The sequence below is a fragment of the Sebastes umbrosus genome, chromosome 6, assembly GCF_015220745.1.
Source record: "Sebastes umbrosus isolate fSebUmb1 chromosome 6, fSebUmb1.pri, whole genome shotgun sequence".
In the NCBI taxonomy this organism is placed as follows: Eukaryota; Metazoa; Chordata; class Actinopteri; order Perciformes; family Sebastidae; genus Sebastes; species Sebastes umbrosus.
The window spans coordinates 15,562,571-15,584,328 of record NC_051274.1 but is presented as its reverse complement, the minus strand read 5'-3'; the positions used below and the strand labels follow the sequence as shown (position 1 = coordinate 15,584,328).

Here is a 21,758-nt window from a genome sequence, read left to right as displayed (position 1 = left end):
CAGTAAAAAAGTTAGTAGTGCAAACTACAAAAAAATATACCAGATATAAAAATACAAGGAGATGAAGAAAACTGTTAAAACTGAATATAGTGCAGGGTAACAGCTGTGATACAGGACTAAATAAATAGATAAATACATAAATAAAGCAAAAATGTTTAAAATAATAAAAATAAATAGAGTAACTTTTAAATATCTGCATTTATGTCACAGATTAAAGGAAATTATTATAGTTAGAATAATTATAAATAATAATAATTATAGTTAGACAAATTTAGGAACATTTAATTAGAGTATATGTATGGCTCGATAAGGAAGCTGGTTAATAATTAATAATTGACTTATGGAAAAGGGGTGGGATTAAATAAATTTATACTTCTTCTCACTCCTTTTCGAATATGTAAATAAAGGCATCAAGTATTTGACAATTTATTTTTCTTACGCTTTTCATTGTATGTAAATACTACTTGTTTCTGAATGTCCACTTGTTGGTAAGATCATTCTTTTTCTTTATTTTTTATTTTATTTCCTTTTGTATTCTACATGTTCAAAATAAATTTTGAAATGAAATTCTGTAATCACTCCAGCGATAAAATTATTACTGGAGCCTCTTAAATGTGTTGTGTTTTCATGGCTTTGTTTAGACTGTAATTTATTTCTTACACCTTTAGAGGGCAGTACAGTTTCATGAGCATATTTACAGGGTTGCCACACTGAGCACCATTTCAGGGAATGTGATAGTAATTCTCATCCTGGCAGATAAATGGTACTGAAACACTCATGAACATTTCTTTTCTTGAGGCTAAAGAGAGATAAGAAAACAGTCGAAATAAAAAATACACCAGTACTCTCAGGAAAGAGGTGGAAAACAAAAAGGACACTTCCCTAGTTGTAGAGATGGCCTGCGTGCTTACGTTTTCACACATCTGTCTTCTTTTTGTTTCTTTTTGGCTAAATTCCTCTAATTTATGCCATTCACTCTTCAGTCAGATACAGTTGCACGTACATGCAATGTGCAAGGACAACCTTTGCTTTGACATTTGAAAAGGGCACTTTAGCTTTCAAGACACAAAGGGGCAGGGATGCTGCCGCTTTTTTGTCCTATACCCACTAGTCACACAGTCTAGTGGCAACACTGATTGCTTAATAATGATGTGTCTTTTTTACTGTTGTATTTCCAACCAGAGTCTAAAACTCCATCTGACTGAAGTGGCGCTGTTCACACTGAAGGTTGAGGGCTGTGCAGCAATAAGAGCTCTTGTCAGTTATTGTACTTCTGATATAAAATACCTGTCGCCCTTTGTACTGTGGCTGTACATTGAATATGAGTTGTTCTATAATTTTATTCATTCTGTCTCATCTCCTGACTCGTCCATTGTTGTCATTACAACCTGTAAGACATTTTGCATAGAAACCTTTTTAAATACAGTGCAGCTGCCGTCAGATGTAAATCCTCCCTCATCTTAACTTGCAGCATATGAAATGCAAATGTGAAGCTTTTAAGAAACAAAACTGACTAACCTAGATATCACCATTCTTATGAACTCCATTTAAAGCTGCAGCGGGTACAAATGGAGCAAAAATTATTAAAAAAAGTTATTTTTATAAAACAGTCACTATATCCTGATAGTAGAGCATGAGACAGGTAATCTGTTAAAACTATCATGTGCCTCCGGTGTCCTCTGGTGCTCCTAATGGCATCTGCATGATTTCACAGACCGGAGGAAAACAACCAATGAGAGCCTAGCTGGATCCTTGCCGTCTCTGAGCAGCTGTCAATCACTCGCGAACTCCGATCGAACGGTCAAACTAAGCAGCGCTGATCAAATATGAATCAATATTCTGTTACTGTAATGCCTATTTCTCGCCTCAAATGATTTCAGAAACATCTTTTAGTGTACTGTTTAGCTGTAAAATCAGAAAGTTTCAGACCCGTCAGCCATGCCACCAGCCGTAGCACAGCCAATAGGAACACTCAATAGGAACGCTCTCTCTCTGAAATGACCTGCGATTGGCCAAAGTCTCCCGTCACTGGCTAGATTTTTTAAAGCCTGAAAACAGAGCCATGAGGAGGTGCAGAAGTCTAGTTTTCTCTCAGAACACTTGAATTACAATATGCTGAAAGATTATTATGGAGTCTTTGCCCAATGTTGCCAAAAACGTTCTGCCTACTGAAGCTTTAAAGGTGCTATTGATAACACTGATAACATTCAGCCACTAGATGTCACATTCTCCCGCCCCGTTATGTTGCATTCACTTCACAACAAGTCGTTGCCAGGCACTTAACGTCAATCTTTTTATTTATCCGTTGTTTTCCACACTAACCGACGACCCAGAGATACCACGTGATACCAATGTTATTATACTATTGGCTCACAGGCCTTGTTAGAAGTGGGAACCAAATGTCATAATCATTTTTTTTCTTGAAAAGTCATACTTTATTTACCTTTCTAAAGTTTCTGTGGATGTATTATTTAAACAAAAAATATTTGTCTCCATAAAAATGTTATCCATAAGACCTTTAATACATTTAGTTGTTTCACAGCTATCAGACAGGTAGATGCTGACAGTGAGTAGTGTACTACCTTCCACCATTGCAATCTCCTACGTGAAATACCTGTGCACTATTAATGCTAACAAACTTTTTTCTCCTTTGCAGCATCACTGAACTGTGCCACGTTCAAGTGCAATTAATAGACAAGCATGCCAATACATTTCCACTTGATGATTGCACTTGTGTTTATGGTAATGTTATTTAATCATACCCTGATTTACATAATGAAAAAGCTCTCAACCACGTCTTACTTGAATTATGCAAATTATGTTGCTGCAAGCCATAGGGGACGTGGTTAGTCCTTTCTTAGAAATTATTCAAAATGGATTTGATGTCTCTACTGACACTGTATGTTGAACATTTTGGTGCAAATTAATGCACATTACATTCAGTAGCTCCTTACCTAAAGCATTATTGGTCATCTCTAAACTGTTACTTGAGCTTTCCTGTGGCTCATCGTGCATAGATATGTAAACAGGCATCCCCAGTGTAATAGATACTTATTGTTATCCACTGACGAAAACACACACACACACACACACAAACACTAAATGTCAGAGGGTAGAGATGAAAATATAACTTTCAGCAGTGTGTCTATGATAAATCTAGGTCAGACAGTCGCCAGGTGGCCATGGAGCACGTTGGCCAGCACTATAGGTCACCGTGTTAGCTGTACACGAGGATTCATAGTATGGGGATGATATAAAAGTCACCGCATCTTCAGATGACCAAAGCATGCCACAGTCTCAGAGTGTTGTCGCTTTTCATCAGGAAAACACCAGGGACACATAGGTCAGTGGAAATCCTCACGAGTCGAACCACAGTCTGCAGTGATCACGTGACCAAACATTGTGTTTGACTCTGTTAGTCCCATCATCAGGAATGTCCTCATGGTCTATGATTATCCTTAAAGGAATAGTAGATCAAAAAATAAAATAATATGTTTATTCATTTGCTTTCCAAGAGTGAGATGAAAAGATTGATACCACTCTCATGTCTTTGCATTAACTATGGAGCTCTAGCCGAAATCAATTAGCTTAATTTAAGATAAAAACAGAGGAAACAACTCGCATGGCTCACTCCAACAATCTATAACATGCCTACCAGCACTTCTTCAACTCACTAAATAACATGTGTCTTGTTTGTTTAATCCCTACATGAAGTAACAAGTCTACAGCCATGCTATAGCAGCTCTGTGAGTGTAACTTTTTAAGCTAAATGCTAACATCAGCATGCGAACATGATCACAGTGACAAAGTTAACATGCTGATGTTAAAGGTGCCGTGTGTAGGATGTAGCGGTGAGGTTGCAGATTGCAACCAACTGAAACATCTCCCGTGTGCCAAGTGTTTAGAAGAACTACGGTGGCTGACGCGAAAACACTAATGGCCCTATCTAGAGCCAGCGTTTGGTTTGTCCGTTCTGGGCTACTGTAGAAACACGGCGGCCGGTTCCGTGAAGAGGACCCGCTCTGTATGTAGATATAAACGGCTCATTCTAAGGTAACGAAAACATTATTCTTATTTTCAGGTGATTAGACACTAAAGAAAACATACCTAGAAATATTATAGGCTATTCCATTTCTGTCATTGAGACCATCCTAAATATTGAACACCTCCTTTAAGCAAGTATAATATTTAAAATGGTCAACATCTTAGTTTAGTGTGTTAGCATGCTAACCTTTTCTAAGTAACACTAAACACAAAGTTCGGAGGCTGATGGGAATGCCATTAGTTTTGCAGGTATTTAGAGACACAAACCAAAGTATTTGACAAATTAATATTTTGACCTGATGATGGCGTTAGATGACGTATATACTAGATGATGAAGTTAAAGGATCAACAAAGTTATTACAGTTCATCCTGAGGGGGACATGAATGTATGTACCAAGTTTCATAGCAATCCGTCCAACAGTTGTTGAGACATTTCACTCAAATCATCAACAAATGTCAACCTCATGGTGGCGCTAAAGTAAAAGTCAAGTCAGTACCCAGATAGCAAAATTGCTGTGGCCCAGATCCGGGCCACATACCGCGTAGAATGATGGCACTCTGGCGGTCCGCTCCTGTTTACCAGATCTGGGCCACAAGCGAGCCATAGCAATGCCTCATGTCAACCAAGAATGAACCAAATAAACCAGAACTTGCCCGAATCTGGGCCACAGTTCATTTTTATACTGGCCCAGATCCGACCCAGCTCATCCGGCCCATATGTTGCGTGGGTAGGATTCATCTGCTAGAGACCATGAATATCTGTACACAATTTCATGGCCATCCATGCAACGGTTGTTGAGATATTTCAGTCTGGACCAAAGTGGGTGCCATCCCCAGAGCTGCAGATAGATAACCCTCTGCAAGAAAGTTAATATTTCCCAAAATGTGGAACTTTAAATCCACCCACTCTCATCTACAATATGTAAATAAAGGACAAAGTTAAATAACAAATACTCTATTCACTGAGAAGAAAAGGAAATCTGCATGATAAAGGGAGGCAGCAGCATATGTGTAACACATTTAATACTGTTTTACATACAGTTCGTAGTCACAAACAGTAAGACCACTAAAAGGGAGAACGAGGGAGTGAAGCATTAAGAGCATGTTATTAGTGTATGATTTACATGTGTGTGATAGATTTCAATGAAGCAAGACAAAGAGGGACATGGTTTACCTTGTGTCTCTCTGCACCAGGCAGCAGGTGCAATTCATGTCCCCATCCAGTTTCACGCTGCACATTAATGGCATCAATGAGCCCTCTGTTGTTTCCATTTATGTTCTGCACAACAAGCCATGCCCCACTTCCTCTCCAAATGGCTGACACTCTTAAATTCTCCGTTATACTTCAGATTGATCAAGCCATCTGTCATCTGTTCAGCACTCACTCAGCCTGTACGCTACACGCTACGTGTTATATAAACATATGTACACATACAGTCACTCATATGCTTCATGTAAAAATAATTGCATGCATTCTTACATGACTGTATATCCCACAGATGGTCAGAAGGATATACACTGTGAACCAGTCATTAGAGAGACATTTAGACAACATTTAAAGCAAATTCTGAGTAGCTGGTTTTCTGTGTAATATCCTCATTTGAACCTTTTCATAGCCTTTTCATTTCTAACCATTTCATCATTTGACCAAAATAACATGCCGCAGGTCTGACCTCTGATCTGAGATACTAAAAGACTTTGAGGTAATACAACTCCAAAACATTTGTTAATCTAAAGAAGATACACACCATTAACACAAGTCAGATGACAAATGAGATACTTTCTGATGACTTCTGGCCATGTGACTATACAAACTATATACACAGACTATATGCACACATTCACAGAAATACTCACAAAAGAGGAAAACAACAATAACATTGAGATTAATCAGATTTAAATATATCTTCATGAGTATTTGTTTCTGTTGCTGCTGTGACCAAAATTAGATTTTAGGCCTATATCCATGAGACCTGTCAGGTTTTCCATGGAGAGGAAATGAGAGGACAAAAATCCCCTTTAACTTGTGACACGTCATCAGGCTCTTAGTGTTTACTTAATAGAAAGTACAAAGTGCAGTATTTCCCTCTGAAATGTTGTAGAGTAGAAGTATAAAGTAGCATAAAATGGAAATACGCAAGTTCAAGTACCTCAAAATTTCTACTTAAGTACAGCGCTTGACTAAATGTACTTAGTTACACTACTGCCATATTCACCATTGTGTGGGTTCCCACTAGTCTACTATCAGTGGTGGAATGTAACTAAGTACATGTACTCTCATGTGCTGTACTTAAGTACAAGTTTGACATACTTGTACTCATCCATTACATTTCAGAGGGGACTATTGTACTTTATTTCTCCACTACATTTATTTGATACTTATAGGTACTAGTTATAACTTTTTACATATAAAAACATGATATGCTTGTATGATATAATGCAGTATTACTCTACTAATCTATCCAGTAGTATACAGAGTATCTAAAATTGTCTCCACGTTGACAAACTACAACATTAAAATGCTCTTACATGGAGGTCTATTTATTAGTGATTAAAACAGAAAAATATAATATTCGATATTGCACTTTGAAAGGAGCCATTCTGCATAGTGCGTACATTTGGTATGTTGAGTTAATGTTGATGCTAATACTTATGTACTTTTATTTAAGTCAAATTGTAAATGCAGGACTTGTACTTATGTATTTCTGCAGGGTGGTGGGCACTACTATGTCACTAGTATTGGTAAAAAAATGAGAGGTACATGTGGTTCAGGTGGTGCATTGAGGGGACATCAGTATTTCTTAAATCTCAGCTATATGGCCCTGCAGTTTACCATCCACCATTACCACCAAATAACAAGATGAGACCTCGTGCGCACTGCCCTCCTCCTCTTCCTCCTCCTCCTCCTCCTCCTCTGGTGCGCTCATTGGTTGGCGCGACAATATAAAGTTCCGCAGTGATCCCCTCACTGCTCTGCCTCACTCACTGCCTCACTGACTGACTACTGACTGTCTGAGGAAGAAGAGGAGCTACACACTGAGAGGATTTACACAACTTTATCTCTGTTATTCCCACTCTTGTCTCTGCTTGATAGTCTGCTCGGTTCATCCAGCTGCAGCATGAAGGAGAGGAGACTAACTCAGCCGTGTGTAGCGAGGTGTAAGCTGGTGCTGGTCGGGGACGTCCAATGCGGTAAAACTGCGATGTTACAAGTCCTGGCCAAGGACTGCTATCCAGAGGTACGAGATCATATCCCTTATAATAATGTCTATATTCTATATTTTTTTATTGGAAGTGGAAATAAATGGATGATTTAAATTGCAGGTCATGATTGTATAATTCAGGAAGAATAAATATTACTTTAATATCCTACTATATCCCACATGGACCAGAAGACTGGACAGGAGTTTTTCCATGACTATCATTTATTATAAGATACTTTTTATGTTTCTAATTGTGTCAGAGACGTATAGTATGCCAGTATAGCCTACTTACATTTATAGTGATCTTATTTATTCTTGAAGACCTTTATTATTATTATTATAGCATTATTATTATTTGCTCTTGTGTAGTTTTTTTTTTTTTTACCTCTATTCTTATTTTAGTTTTATATGATATGGTTTTGTGGTATTGTGTATTATGTATTATTTTTTTTTAATTAAAAACAGGACATGGTCTGCAAATACATTACATCGGTTGCACTTTAATTAAGTGCAATGCCTACATGTATTGTCCTCAGTCAAATAAATTGATAATATGTATATATATATTTATTAATTATTCAATTACTCTGTCGCCAGAACATGAATTGACTATTTTTTAAAATATTTATAAGGGTTTTTTTCATGCAAAAAATGACAAACATTCTATATTTTCAGCTTCTAAGATCTGTTGCTTTTCTTTTATCTTATGTGATTGTAATCTGAATATCTTTATAATGAAAAAAAAAAACATGTGAGGGCCAAATTTGACATCCTCAAATAAAATAAATCCCTCTGGGGCTTATTTGATCTTATTTGATCTCATTTCAAACTCCTATGATGCCATATAGCTTACAGTATTATAGATTGACATACATGTGTAGTAAATGATATTTGACTATAGGCTATATTTCTGTAGGTTTAGTCATTTCGACAGGGCTACATCAAATCCTTTCAGATTGGGAATGATACTGTAAGATCATTGTTATATATTAAAGGTTAATATGTTTGAGCACTGCTGAACATATGAATTGATTTAAAAGTAAAGTTAATCACCGCTAATTTTGCCAAATAAATGTTTTAGTCATTTAAAAATAACACATGCGTCACAAATATGGAGATCTGTTTGTCTTTTAATTTTAAATAATTAGATATTTAATACTTTTTGCTTTTGGTCAGACTCATTAACTCAATCACTGGACATCTGCTCTTGTTTTTCATGATGAATTGGTTTAATACATTTCCATGTGAATTTGTGATAAAATGCTCCCTAAACCCTGCTCTTTATTGTCCATTTCTAGACTTACGTCCCCACTGTGTTTGAGAACTACACCGCCTGTCTGGAGCTTGAAGACCAGCGTGTTGAGCTCAGCCTTTGGGACACATCAGGTGAGGATTATGCTCAAATTTCTATTAGTACCACAGTTTGATAAAACTGGCAATCAAGACAGTGATCACCTCTCCCCTCTATCAGCTGACTCACTGCCAAGTTAAAATTCCCCCCAAGCCTTCCTGTTTGTTGAGCGATGAGTAGTTAAGAAGTCAGTTTCAGTGCCGTATTCGTGGTCTGATTAGTAGAACTTGTTTAAACAACAGCACAGTCAGCCTGGAGTCGGGTAACGCCTGTAAATGAAGCGCCATCTCATTTACAAACAGTGTTGTAGCTGTTTACACAGACATCACTATCTGCCAATCCCGTTTCGATGCGGTTAAGCAGCTTTTCACTCGTGTGAAATCTGTGGAGAGATCTTCCTTTGTGGGTTGGTGGAGCCAATGAACGACAGGCCTGAGCAACAAGCCAGTCTGGTGAAGTGGGGTCCCAAAAAATCCACAATTTTACATGAAAAAACATACAAGCAAAAAAACAACAACAAAAAAAGGCCCCACAATTAAAGACAAACAAAGGCCCCAGTTTTGATCATTAACTCGGGCAGCATTTCAGTCTCATCTGTAAAATTTTGAAAAATAAACAGCATTCTTGTAGCTTTGTGCATTTGATTATTACTGATAAAGATATACTGGAGTGGATGGCTTTTCTTATTGATCGTATTTACATGATTTTTCTGTATGTTAAAGATCATTATGTCAGTAGGTCGCTGCAATTAACCCACAAAACGTTTTCACAACAGCAACTTAAAACGGTCACTAACATTTCACACATTTTTGGATTCAAAACCAAGAGGAGGAGTGACACTAATGGTTCTGTGAACTGTGTGTATTAGGGTTGCAAGTAACAACTACTTTCATTGCGATTAATCAATCAAAAAAATCATGTTAATAAACTGTAAAATGTTTTAAAATTGTGAATCTTCAGTTTCCCAGAGGCCATGGTGATGTCTTCAGATGTCTTGTTGTGTTCGACCAACAATCAAAAACCAAAAAAAGACATTCAGTTCAGTTTACAATTATATAAAACAGAGAAATGCATCGAAATCCTCCCATTTAAGGAGCTGGAAGCAGCAAATTCTTGCCATTTTTGCTTGAAAAGTGAAACAAACGATTATTGGGTTGTCAAAATAGTTGCTGGTTAATTTTCTGTTGATCAACTAATTGATTAATGAGCTAATCATCGCAGCTCTAATATATATTTATGATTAAAAATGTATCCCACATTATTCACCTGCTTTTGTTTTAACCTTTGTTATAAAATATGTTTGTAGAGTTCTAAAAACAACAATCTTGGATACAACATATGACTTTCTTTTGTGATATTTGAGAACTTGACTTCTTCCACATAGAGGTCAGAGGTCAGAGGCCTTACGTGAACATTGTCCATTGACAAAAAATACAGCAATTATACAGCATCAATCATTTTTATTCATTTTTAAAGTAAAAATGACAAAGATTTCTTGGTTCCACCTTCTCTAATGTGAGGATTTGTTGCTTTTCATTGTTTTGTATCTTTGTAAACTGAATATCTTTTTTAGTTTTTTTAGTTTTGGACTGTTGGTCGATATGGAACAAGGAATTTGAAACGATAATCTTTATTTTTTACAATTTCCGGACATTTTATAGACAAAAAGATGAATCAACAAATCAAGAAAATACATACAGTTCAGAGAACCATTAGTGGCCTGCTGACATAATGACCTTAAACATACAGAAAAATTATGTAAATAGGATCAATAAGAAATCCACTAGAGTATAGATTTAGTTCATAACAGCACTGGCTGAGGCATTGTGCTCAGAGGAAGTCGAGCCGTGCCAGTTGGCCTGCAGAGGGGTTGTTTCACAGGGGAGAGGGGGATGCCTCGTCCTGCAGGGGGTGGAAGCATGTGTGTCGGTGTGTGTGTGTGTCCTGTCTTACTATGTGTGCCCCTGTGTGTGTGGCGTACAGTCGCTGTGAACAGAAGGCACAAGTGAGGGATACTGAGCGAAGAGATATGCATGACCTCCGCACTGCCTTATGGTGTGTGCCGCCTAAAAAAAGCTCTTATGTAACTGGAACCAGCGCTGAACTAATGTAGGTTTGTGTGTGTTTGTCTCCCACGGAGTAAAAACTTTCTGGACAGTCACCCTTTCCAGAGGAGACATTGCATAAGACTATTTACTTTTGCAACACACACAAACACAGTTCGTGGGCAATATGTCAATATTATATCAATATCATGATATGAGACTAGATATTGTCTTAGATTTTGGATATCGTAATATCGTATTAGTGTTGTCTTTTCCTGGTTTTAAAGGATGCATTACAGTAAAGTGAAAGTGAATTTTCAAAAATTTCTAGACTGTTTTAGCTGTTTTATTATTTGTCTTTACCCATTTAGTCATTATGTACACATTACTGATTTATTTATCAAAAATCTCATTGTGTAAATATTTTATGAAAGCACCAACAGTCAACCCTACAATATCATCGCAATATCGATAGAGATATTTGGTAAAGAATATAGTGATATTGGATTTTTTTCTCCATATCGCCCAGCCTTAGCTCCTGTCACTCTTTTTTTTTTTCATTTTCCATCTTTATTATATTTATTTATATATCATTTAGGGCTGCAACTAAGGTTATTATTTATAATGGATTTATGACATTAAATTAAAATATTTAAAAATATATATATTAAGCCAAATTTGCAATCCTCACAAGTTGTTTTTTCCATTATAATGATATTCAGATTACAAATACATAAGATAAAAGAAAAGCAACAGATCTTTAATTTAGAAGCTGAAAATATAGAATGTTTGTAATTTTTTGCATGAAAAAAACCCTTAAAAATATAAAAAAAATAGTCAATTCATGTCCTGGCGACAGAGTAATTGAATAATCGACTAATCGTTTCAGCTGTAATAACATTGCTCCAGGTGTTTTATTCTAATATAATATGATCTTAAACATACAAAACAGATGTGAGAAGACTTATAATTACATTTTTCACCCCAGTTCTATATTTACCACACGCTTTCTGACAATAAAAAAAGACTCAGAAGCATATTTGTCCAGGTCACGCTGCACCTTTTATCAACACGACCTCATCTTACGTGTAGTCTTTTGGTGTAAGAGTCCTTCCATCGGCTGTCTTTCTTTGAGAGTAGAGAGGGCAGATTCACTGCATCAACTGAAAGGCTTGTGTGTGTATGTTTGTGTGTGTTTGTGTGTCCAGGCAGGGGGCTGCTAATGTGTGGGAGGTGGTAGGTGCTAGAAGTTGTGTCCTCTTTAGATCTCTCTGCCTCCTCTTTCTCAAGCCTTACATCACCCTGGATAGTTATGTGACGGGCGCTTTGATTCCTTCTAAAAAAAAATGTTATTGATAGATTGTAGTTGTGTAAGTTTTTCCTACTTTTTCAGATTTAAGTCAAATATTCTGACAGGCTGAGTAAACCAGAAGGGCTTTTTGTTGTTAAAATATTGGTGTTAAAACCTGCCTCGGGAGAGAACACATCAAGACAACATGATTGTTAGTTAGATCCGGTAGAAGCTTATTAGAAGAATCTATTCCTGGTATAATTATATCCTCTTTTATTTGCAAGGAAAGCTTCTTGTGCACGTTTGGCCCCTGAGGACAGGAGTAGGAAATTAAATCTCAGCGTTGGTGTGTGGGGAGTGATTAGGTGGCAGAGGGAAGACAATAGAGAGCGGACATCCTGTCAGTCTGTTTTTAGCTCAGGAGCCTTCCTGAGATTTAAAGGAAAGGTTCTACTTATAGCTGAGCTGTTTATGGAAATGGAAGGAAAATATGTTTCCTTCACACCGTAATTCACATTCTCATAACAGAGGTGTCGTATTTATGAGACAACAGTCAGGGTAGACTGTCTGACTGAGGTGATGAATAGTGTATGATATCATTTTGGGGATTGGGTTATTAGTGTCTCAGTAGAGATTTGTTGGAATAGCAAAGTCACTGCTGATTAAGACATTGGTAATAAAAAGACACCTTCAATTCGGTGCATTTTCTGGTTTTCGCATACAAGTGATTTGCTTTGATGTTTTCGTGCACAACCTTCACAATAAACATAGTTAGATAAAAGAAAAAACAAGTATTGCAATAAAAGATATGTAAAATAGATCTTTCTTAAAATGAAGAGGTATATTGCAATGTTGTAACTGATCCTGTAGCAACATTAATCCCTTTTTGCGTAGCTCTTGTCTCGTATTAGTGTGACTGCTGCAATCTGTGCAACACTTTTGAAACTTGAATGCAAACTTTGGTGATGCACATATACCGACACCCAATAATAAGATTGCAAAAACTCTGGAGACTCGCCACCCGACGACCTATCCTAACCTTAATCATTCGAGGTCAATGCCTAACCGTGGCACTACAGTAAAGACATAACTTTCTGTGACTAAAACTCCGTGGTCATTGCACTGGTTTACTTCAAATTTTGCACAAAATTTCATCTTTGTACAATGTTGTTATATTCTCCAACATAATTTGCCTATTGACCAGAAAACATGACTGTAATCAGTCTTTAAGTATCAAAGACTACGTTTACATGCACCATATATTCTGATTTTTGCCCTTATTCTGAAAAAACAATATTCCTACTAAGCTGTTTACATAGCTAATGAAAATGAATATTCCCGTTTACATGCAGCTGTGCATACTCTGATTAACCTAAAACGTCCCCGTGAAGTACGTCATGCTGACATAGAAACAACCCATTAAGCTAAACAAGTCAGCTGGGTTCCTAGTTGTCTTTTTACCTATTCTTACCATCATCATCATCATCTGGTCTATCTTAGGAGCTCAGGGCATCCTCAACAGCGGGGCCGGTGAATCCCACGTCGACGCCATTCTCGTCTGTGTTTGACAGGGGTTGATGCCCTAACATGTCGTTTATCACATCAAAATATAGAAAAGTGGAACGGCAGGAGCCGCTTGTGCCATTTTGCTTCTGTGCATCAAAAATATGTTTTTCTCAAAGTTTTCCACCGGTGGCGAACTTGTTCCACCGTGCAAACACAGCCTCCCTCTTTCATTCCTTTAATGCTGCAGTTCTGATCCAAATGTTTGATTTTAGAAACAATGGAAAGAGCTGTAACTCAAACTTTTGCTTTAACAAGTATACTTTTCAATGACCAAGCTATGTTTAATATATAACAGTTTTTTGATGCAGACAAGGACTCACTTATTTAATATGCTGTAGTAACATTAATATAGATTATAATTGACCTAGACACAGTGTCTGTATTTTGGCACTTTATCTGAAATTGAACATGAAAGCAAAACAAAAATCTTGGAAATCCTACAGTATGACGATAATTTTGTTTCACAGGACATCTGGTAGTTTTTTTTTTTTTTTTACTCAAACAAAAGTTTGGCAAATAAAGTTTGCTATTGACTAATAATGGAAAGATGTGACTGGTGCAGAGTGATCGTGACTCAGTGAGTTAGTTTACTTTACTGGAAGAATTCCTGTCAGTGGGAAGGCGTCAAGCTCAGTGAAATTGTTTGCTCTCTTATCAGTTTGGCAGGAGTGTGTGTGTGACTGTTTGTGTTTGTACTGTGTGAAAGTGAGGAGGATGATTGTGATAGAACATTATAATAGTGTCAGCTGGATTCAGACCATAGAAAGAGATATTTAGTCTTTGTTTGTGCTTGCTGACGAGGGGAAAACTTTACTTTAATTTTCAAAGATGTTGCTTTGAGCTAAGTGCCCACCTTCCTCAACCACATGTTAATACAATTATATGTTGTTGCATAAAACATTAATAAGTGTTTCCTGACTTTGTCTCTCTAGGTTCTCCATACTACGACAACGTCAGACCCCTCTGCTACAGCGACTCAGATGCAGTGCTCTTATGCTTTGACATCAGCCGACCAGACATAGTAGACAGTGCGCTGAAGAAGGTATTAATATTATTAACACGCTGCAGTGTGAACATAACAGGCTGACAACAGCACAGTCTGCCCTCCCCCATATTCACTCATTTACTAATTACACTTTCAAGTGACAGTCTCTTGGCACCTGTTTGTCTTCTCCTTGCAGTGGAAAGCAGAGATCCAGGACTTCTGTCCCAGCACACGGATCCTACTAATAGGCTGCAAGACTGACCTGCGCACAGACGTTTGCACGCGCATGGAGCTGTCCAATCAGAAACAGACTCCCGTCGCCCATGAACAGGTTTGTTCCATGACGACTCTTTCTTCCTCTGTGCCTCTATTTAGGTTTCTGTGTCCTGTCTAGACTGGTTAGTCGTAGAAATCCCCCTTTGTTTTAATCATAGACTGTAGATAAGAAGTGGACGTAGTCACCGTGACGTCACCATTTGGTTTGTGGAATGCGTTTTGAAGCCTCGAGTTAGGCATTTTGGCTGTCGCCATCTTGTTTTTTTGCAACCAGAAGTGACACGAGAGAGTGGAGCTGAGTACAACCCAACGCTGAATAGAGAGGCGAAGTCCCTCCCCTTCCGGTGGATCCCATGGGACCTTATTTCGGAAGAAATATACAGTATACGGTTGTCAACGAGAGACAAATAATTTTTTGATCACGTTTGAATTGCGCCATGAATCACACATAATGAAGATGTTTGTCAATTTAAAACATAATTTTGCAAGTCAAGAAAGGCTCAGTTTGTTGTAGGTTTGTCATAATATCATTTAGTTATGTGTAAAACCACTCGGTGAACTACATCTCTCGTCTCGCACAATATACGTCATCAGCACTAGCTAGCTCGCTAACTTAGTTATGTTCCACGCACAAATCAAACGTTATCTTACCTGATGTGTTTCATCCAGCAACTCCTGATTGTTTTATCAGCCTGGAAGAGAAAGAACGAGCGAGACCCGTTGCTGATGTGAGTACATCTCAGTACGAAACACACAGGCATCGTATCTTCAGAGAGAGAGACTTCACTTAGGTGACTTTTGGGTGTTTAGTTTTTCTAATTACATATTTTTACAGTCTTATACTTGAACAGTTTTACGACAAACTGTGACTTTCTTGACCTGCAAAATTATCTTTTAAATTGAAAAACATAGTATGTGTGATTCATGCTGTAATTCAAACGGGATCCAAAAAATATTTGGCTCTCGCCGTTGACTACCGTTCATATTATTTCTGAAATAAGATCCCATGGTGGTCCACTGGAAGGGGAGGGACTTCGGCTCTCTATAAGACATTTTTTAGTGTTATAATTAACTTTCGTGAACTGAAAACACACTATGAAAGGAAAGTTATAAGATGAAAACACAGACAACTCCCAGACCGGACAGCGCCGTGGTAGCTTTATGGTCTATTTGACTCTAAATGGGACCATAATTTACTAAATGAACATCATGCTGTATTGAAGAAGACTTGAAATAGTGATTGAGACCATAAACTCATGTTTACAATGTTTACTGAGGTGATACATCAAGTGAGAAGTAGGGTCATTTTCTCATAGACTTCTATACAATCAGACTTCTCGTTGCAACCAGAGGAGTCGCCCCCCTGCTGGGGTAGAAAGAATACAAGTTTAAGACACTTCAGCATTGGCTTCACTTCTGAGATCCAGAGTTGCCCACTGGTTTTAATCTACCCGAGCTCAACGTATATTTTTCCTTCACATTGTAGGGTTCGTCCTTGGCCAAGCAGCTGGGAGCCGAGGCTTACCTGGAGTGCTCAGCCTTCACGTCAGAGAAGAGCATCCACAGTGTTTTCCGTACTGCGGCTCTGGCCTGCATGAACAAACTCCAGCCTGCCAATAAACCCAGCCCCGTCCGCCGCCTCTCCAAGAGACTGCTACACCTGCCCAGCAAGACGGACCTGCTCTCCTCCACCTTCAACAAGGACAAGTCCAAGAGCTGCTCCATCATGTGAATACCGCTGAGAACACGCTGGGGAAATAAAAGAAAGCAAGGACAAGCTCAGCAAAGGGTGTGCAAGGGAAAGAGAGCAATGGTTTCTACAAAGCATCTCTCTCCTTTGCAGCATCCTCCCCAAACTTCAAAAAAAGTTTGCTTCACTCTCTATATTCAACTCTGACACTGAACTTTCGATCATGACATATCACCAGCACACCAGTGCAGAGACAGAGTGGAAAAATGTTTGATGTTGAAAATATTTCTGATCTGTTAAATACACCTGTACAAAGAGAGCATAGCAGGCACTCACTTAAAGGTTGCTGTGAGAGCTTGAATAAGGTCAGTGCCTCCTCTTTTCCAAGTGGCTGTAAACACTGCATTTGACTCCATTACCCTGATGAGACCCGTTTGAAATTCTGATAGCGATGCCCTTTCCCATCCATCTCTTTCTTTTCTGAATGTCTCTTTAAGGTCACGATATGGGCTGAGTGACGAGATGAAATGTAAAATCTGACAGTGACAGGAAGCGGTGCCTACACAAAAGCGGCTCGGGGAATTTAAAACAGCAGTCCTTGAAGATGTTATTCCCCCGCTGACCCCTCACGGTATTTCGTTTGGAAATTAAGGCTGACAGTGGAGGAAAAAAGGGGAGAGAAGGGAGGGATTTGGCAAAGCAAGAGCGTTCATTTTGCAAAGGCAAGTCGGAGGACGAACCGAGAGCACGTCTCAAGGAGCGCAGTGTGACTCAGCACTCACACGAGCTACAAAACAGTCCAGGGGTGGACACGCTGTGACAAAACAAACACTAAATCCTGGGCCATGTAAAGACCGCCTGAGCATGTTTTTGTCAGATCCCCTTTCATTAGCCATCACCACACACATCACAACATCATTGTTCAATGTTATTAATCACAAGGCTTGATTTGGTGATGTTACATGAATGATGCATCACCTCACTGTTCCCTGATACGTTAAGAGCTGCATGGCAGCTTATTTCCAGCAAAAACGCATTTTTTCTTGGTCTTTAAAAGGTTTCTTTTTACACAAGCCCAACTGTTTTTGTACCCAAAGGAGTCATAGAAATCTTCTTCTTCCTCTGCCTCATGGATATTTGATAGTAATAGTCCTCAACTTTGAACTTTGGACAGCTGAATATGGTTAACAGTTATCCGAGATGCCTCTGCCTGGATAAGCTGCATTATTATAACACTAAATATCCCTGAGATGATAGGTGGGAAGCTTGAATTGAATCACACAAACAGGCTGGTCCTGTCTGGAGAAAGATATTTTTTCCTTTCCTTTTTTTAAAAAAAACCAACAAAAAGTATTCATAACATTTTCCATTTATTAAATAACTTTTTTTCCTGGATGTTTCTACTTGCTTGTGGCTGTCTTTGGTGTGTGTTTTTTTTGTAGCTGTTGATGTTGTATTCACTTGAGTCTCCTGGCATTAGCGGCTGTTGACAGCTCGGCTAATGCAGGACTTGATGATTTGTAGGTCTGCACCGAGAAGCCCGGAGTTCTCTGGATGTACAGAACACTGGAATTTTAAGTGTTGCCTAGCAACAGTGTGAGCAGGGGCAGCGTGAGTGGGGTCCTCACGGAGAGAGAGAGAGAGGGAGGGATGGCTCTCCGAGAGGGCGCCTCACCTTTTATTTGTAGCATTAGACAGAAGCCACTGCGAAGGTGACGGCTGGACATTTCAGGGAGCGGCAGACTGCTCATGATCTCCACATGGTTTTAAAGACCCCACGCTGGTAGCAGCCACGAGTGGGTTGTTGGAAACAACGTGCTGTCTTAAGACATGCCTCTGTAGCTCTGCTTCTTCTTTCAAACAAGCTCCACTTGGTTCAAATATACAGCCGTCATTTCACTTTTTCCTCACTTGCTCGTTTTTTGACAGGCAGACTTGTTTTTTGTTGTACATATCCTTCCAAGTAAAACTGTTTATTATAAACCCTTAAAAAGAATGTTACTGAAGCAAAACAAAATGTTTGTGTCAAGTTGCCTATTATGGCTTTAAGTTATTGACTGAATTCTGTATTTGTTATTGTCATACGCTACTTTCTTTAAGTCTTTATTTAAATAAATATGTCTGAAGTTCATTTACACGTCAGTGTTTATTTCTGCATTAAATCCATTATAAATAGACCTTCTATGGATGCACTGATCACTGTTCATGAGGAAATACACACTAAATTGTGGTGCCCCTTCATAAGTTCAGAAATGTCTTAGACAGACTTTAGTAATGGGTAGTAAATAGTAGTATCATAAGCTATAACCTGGGGCAAATTATATATAAAACTATATAAATTATGCCTGAAGTTCATTTATTTCTGTGTTAAACCCATTACATTAATAGACCCTAGATGGATATCAAACATTTAGGAGGACATGTTTTGTCTGTCCATTTAAGTCAGTTATTTGATTTCTGTATTGCTTTATTCATGTTTAACGAGAAGCACTTTTCACGCAGACGAGTTAAGAAGCTGTATCAAATCAGAACAAGAGACTATTTGGGTAATTTAATCAAATTCAAGGCTCCCCGAGAGGAAGACAGACTGATAGCTTAAGAGCACATTGTCTATTTTGTCTTAAGAAAGAATGATAATTCTTATTTCTCAGGTCAGGTCAAGGGCACAGTTCACTTCACACTAATACGTCCATGAGATAGAGAACACATTCTTCTACTGTATCTTAATGAAAGGCCAGCTGATACTGACTACACTGTTATTCCTCAGGGTTATTCAAAGTAGCTCGACAAAATAATAGAAATGGCACCAGTTTTAGGTCAGTTTTAAAATTAAGTGCAGGTTTGTATTAGGGCTGCCGATCAATTAAAATAGTTGATCGTGATTAATCGCAAATTAATTGCACTTTTTATCTGTTCAAAATGTACCTTAAAGGGAGATTTGACAATTAGTTAATACTCTTATTAACATGGGAGAGGGTATGTATATATTTATTATTGTAAATCAATTATCAACATGAAACAATGACAAATATTATCCAAAAACCCTCACAGGTACTGCATATAGTATAAAAATATGCTCAAATTTGAACATGTCAAACTGCAGCCCAACAGGCAACAACAGCTGTCAGTGTGTCAGTGTGCTGACTTGACTATGACTTGCCCCAAAACTGCAAGTGATTATCATAAAGTGGGCTGTAATAGGGGAGACTCGTGGGTACCCATAGAACCCATTTTCATTCACATATCTTGAGGTCAGAGGTCAAGGGACCCCTTTGAAAAGGGCCATGACAGCTTTTCCTCACCAAAATTTAACGTAACTTTGGGGCGTTATTTAACCTCCTGTGCAACAAGCTAGTATGACATGGTACCAATGGATTCCTTAGGTTTTCTAGCTTTTAAAACTGAGCCTGCTACAATCTCCGAAAGATCGATTGCATTAATGCGTTAAAGAAATTAGTGGCGTTAAAACGAATTTGCATTAACACGTTATTATCGCATTAACTTTGACAGCCCTAATTTGTGTTCATATAGATTTACACTGAACTTTTTTGTTCAGTCCCTAAGGACTGTGTGACCTACAATTAGATGATGACGGCAGCTACACAGTACGGTGTCAAAACAAGCCTGTGGATGTTGTACCACTGAAGCATGAACATAGCCTTAAGGAATAAACCCTTCCCCCAACAAACACATACACACACACACATGTCCAAAGCCACATGTGTTACATACATGACTAGTTTTGAAAACTTGCCACTTTGTATTGTTTTGTTTGAAAAAAGGAGGATTTATTGTTGTCCTAATTGAGCAGTCAGCTTGGCTTGCACCAGCTATTCGTAAAATTATGACGAAGTTTGTGTGTAAAGTCCTTCCTGAGGTCTTATAACTAACTAGTGATTTATAAACTATGTTGCACCTTTAGAAATTAAGAAATGGCTTAACTTATAAGCATCATGAGCTATAACTTCCAAAAATTAAATTTTAGGAGGAAAAATTATGTATAAAATAGGGCTGTCAAAGTTAACACGGCAGAGTTCATTGGTTAAGTCTCTTACTTCTCAATATAGGGACCTCGATTCAATTCCTGTTAGAGACAATTTCTCAGGCTTTTAAGATCTTCAATGTCTACGAATCAGAAGTTTTCTTAACTTTAAACTGCCAAATTGGCTGAAAATCAACATATTTTTCAATTATTATTTTTGGTTTTGAAATAGTAGCCTAGTATTGAAACTCAGATTTAAAACCTGGTTGGAGCCATTACATTTTTATACATTTTAAACAAGGGACATGTGTAACATGTGAAATATCTCCAATCAGAAACAAGACATAACCACGAAACTCATTATGCACATGGTCTGTGATGAGCCCTCTGCCTGCCAAAGGACAAAGGATTTCTTTTGAGGTATGAGAGTAGTTAATTGTTCAATGGATATTAAACTGTTTTAAATATATATACTATATTCTTGGTAGTTTATTGTGGTCCTTGGTATTTATATGAAGGTATTACGTTACAATTGCCCCTACATTTGGGGGCCAATGTAACATTTGAATTATAGTGTTGGAGTTACTGAGTGTAAACATTTAGTAACAACTATGTTTACCTGGTAATGTGGTGCAGCCTGTAATTTATAATGTTAAACTTATTAAACACTTATTATGACTAGGTTAATTTGAACAAAGTATACAAATATTAAAACTTGAGCATTTCCTTTTCTCTCCACTGCTGATTTTGCCGTTTCCTTTTCTCTAGCTTTTTCTTATGTAACCAGTCGTCCACTCTGACCTCCATTACTGTATTTGCTTAGTCTTTCCCTTGACTGATATTGGCTCTTATCAGGATCGCTGTGGCTGCGTCCTGCTGTCACACTCTGCCCACTGATGACATGAAGTCGCTGAATGTTTGCCATTCCTGAACTATCACACACAGGATACGGCAGTGACTCATGACCTCCTTATCCATTACCCTTGTACAATAGGAGACAAGGAAATTGTGAGAATATACTCTGCTTCACCGGTCTCAGATAAATTCCATCTCTTGTCTGCTCCAGCATTGATTTTCCGCAGCTGGAAATGCACTACTGGTGGTTTGATCGTCTTTTGGATAAACAGGGCTGCCAGCCTGTCTGACGCTCCTCTCTTATCTTTTTCTACAGTTTTTCCCCGTTTCTCTCACACACAGATACATGCACACATTTATCAACAATTGGCCCATGTAAAATTACATGTCTCTGTAAATCAGATTAATCTCTGACAAAGGCGTACTGAGCCTGTCATGGGATGTTGCTCCAAGGCATGATTATACTGCAC

At 38.1% G+C, this 21,758-nt stretch overlaps 1 protein-coding gene across 1 annotated transcript; it reads left to right on the top strand.

The window, feature by feature from the left end:
- The first annotated feature begins 6,995 nt into the window (after positions 1 to 6,995).
- LOC119490178 (rho-related GTP-binding protein Rho6-like) lies at positions 6,996 to 18,582 on the top strand. The gene is made up of 5 exons (XM_037773408.1): positions 6,996 to 7,283; positions 8,546 to 8,633; positions 14,433 to 14,542; positions 14,682 to 14,816; positions 16,248 to 18,582. Exons 1-5 carry the CDS (start codon positions 7,164 to 7,166, stop codon positions 16,491 to 16,493), a joined length of 699 nt encoding a protein of 232 aa, XP_037629336.1. The 5' UTR covers positions 6,996 to 7,163; the 3' UTR covers positions 16,494 to 18,582.
- The last annotated feature ends 3,176 nt before the right edge of the window (positions 18,583 to 21,758 follow it).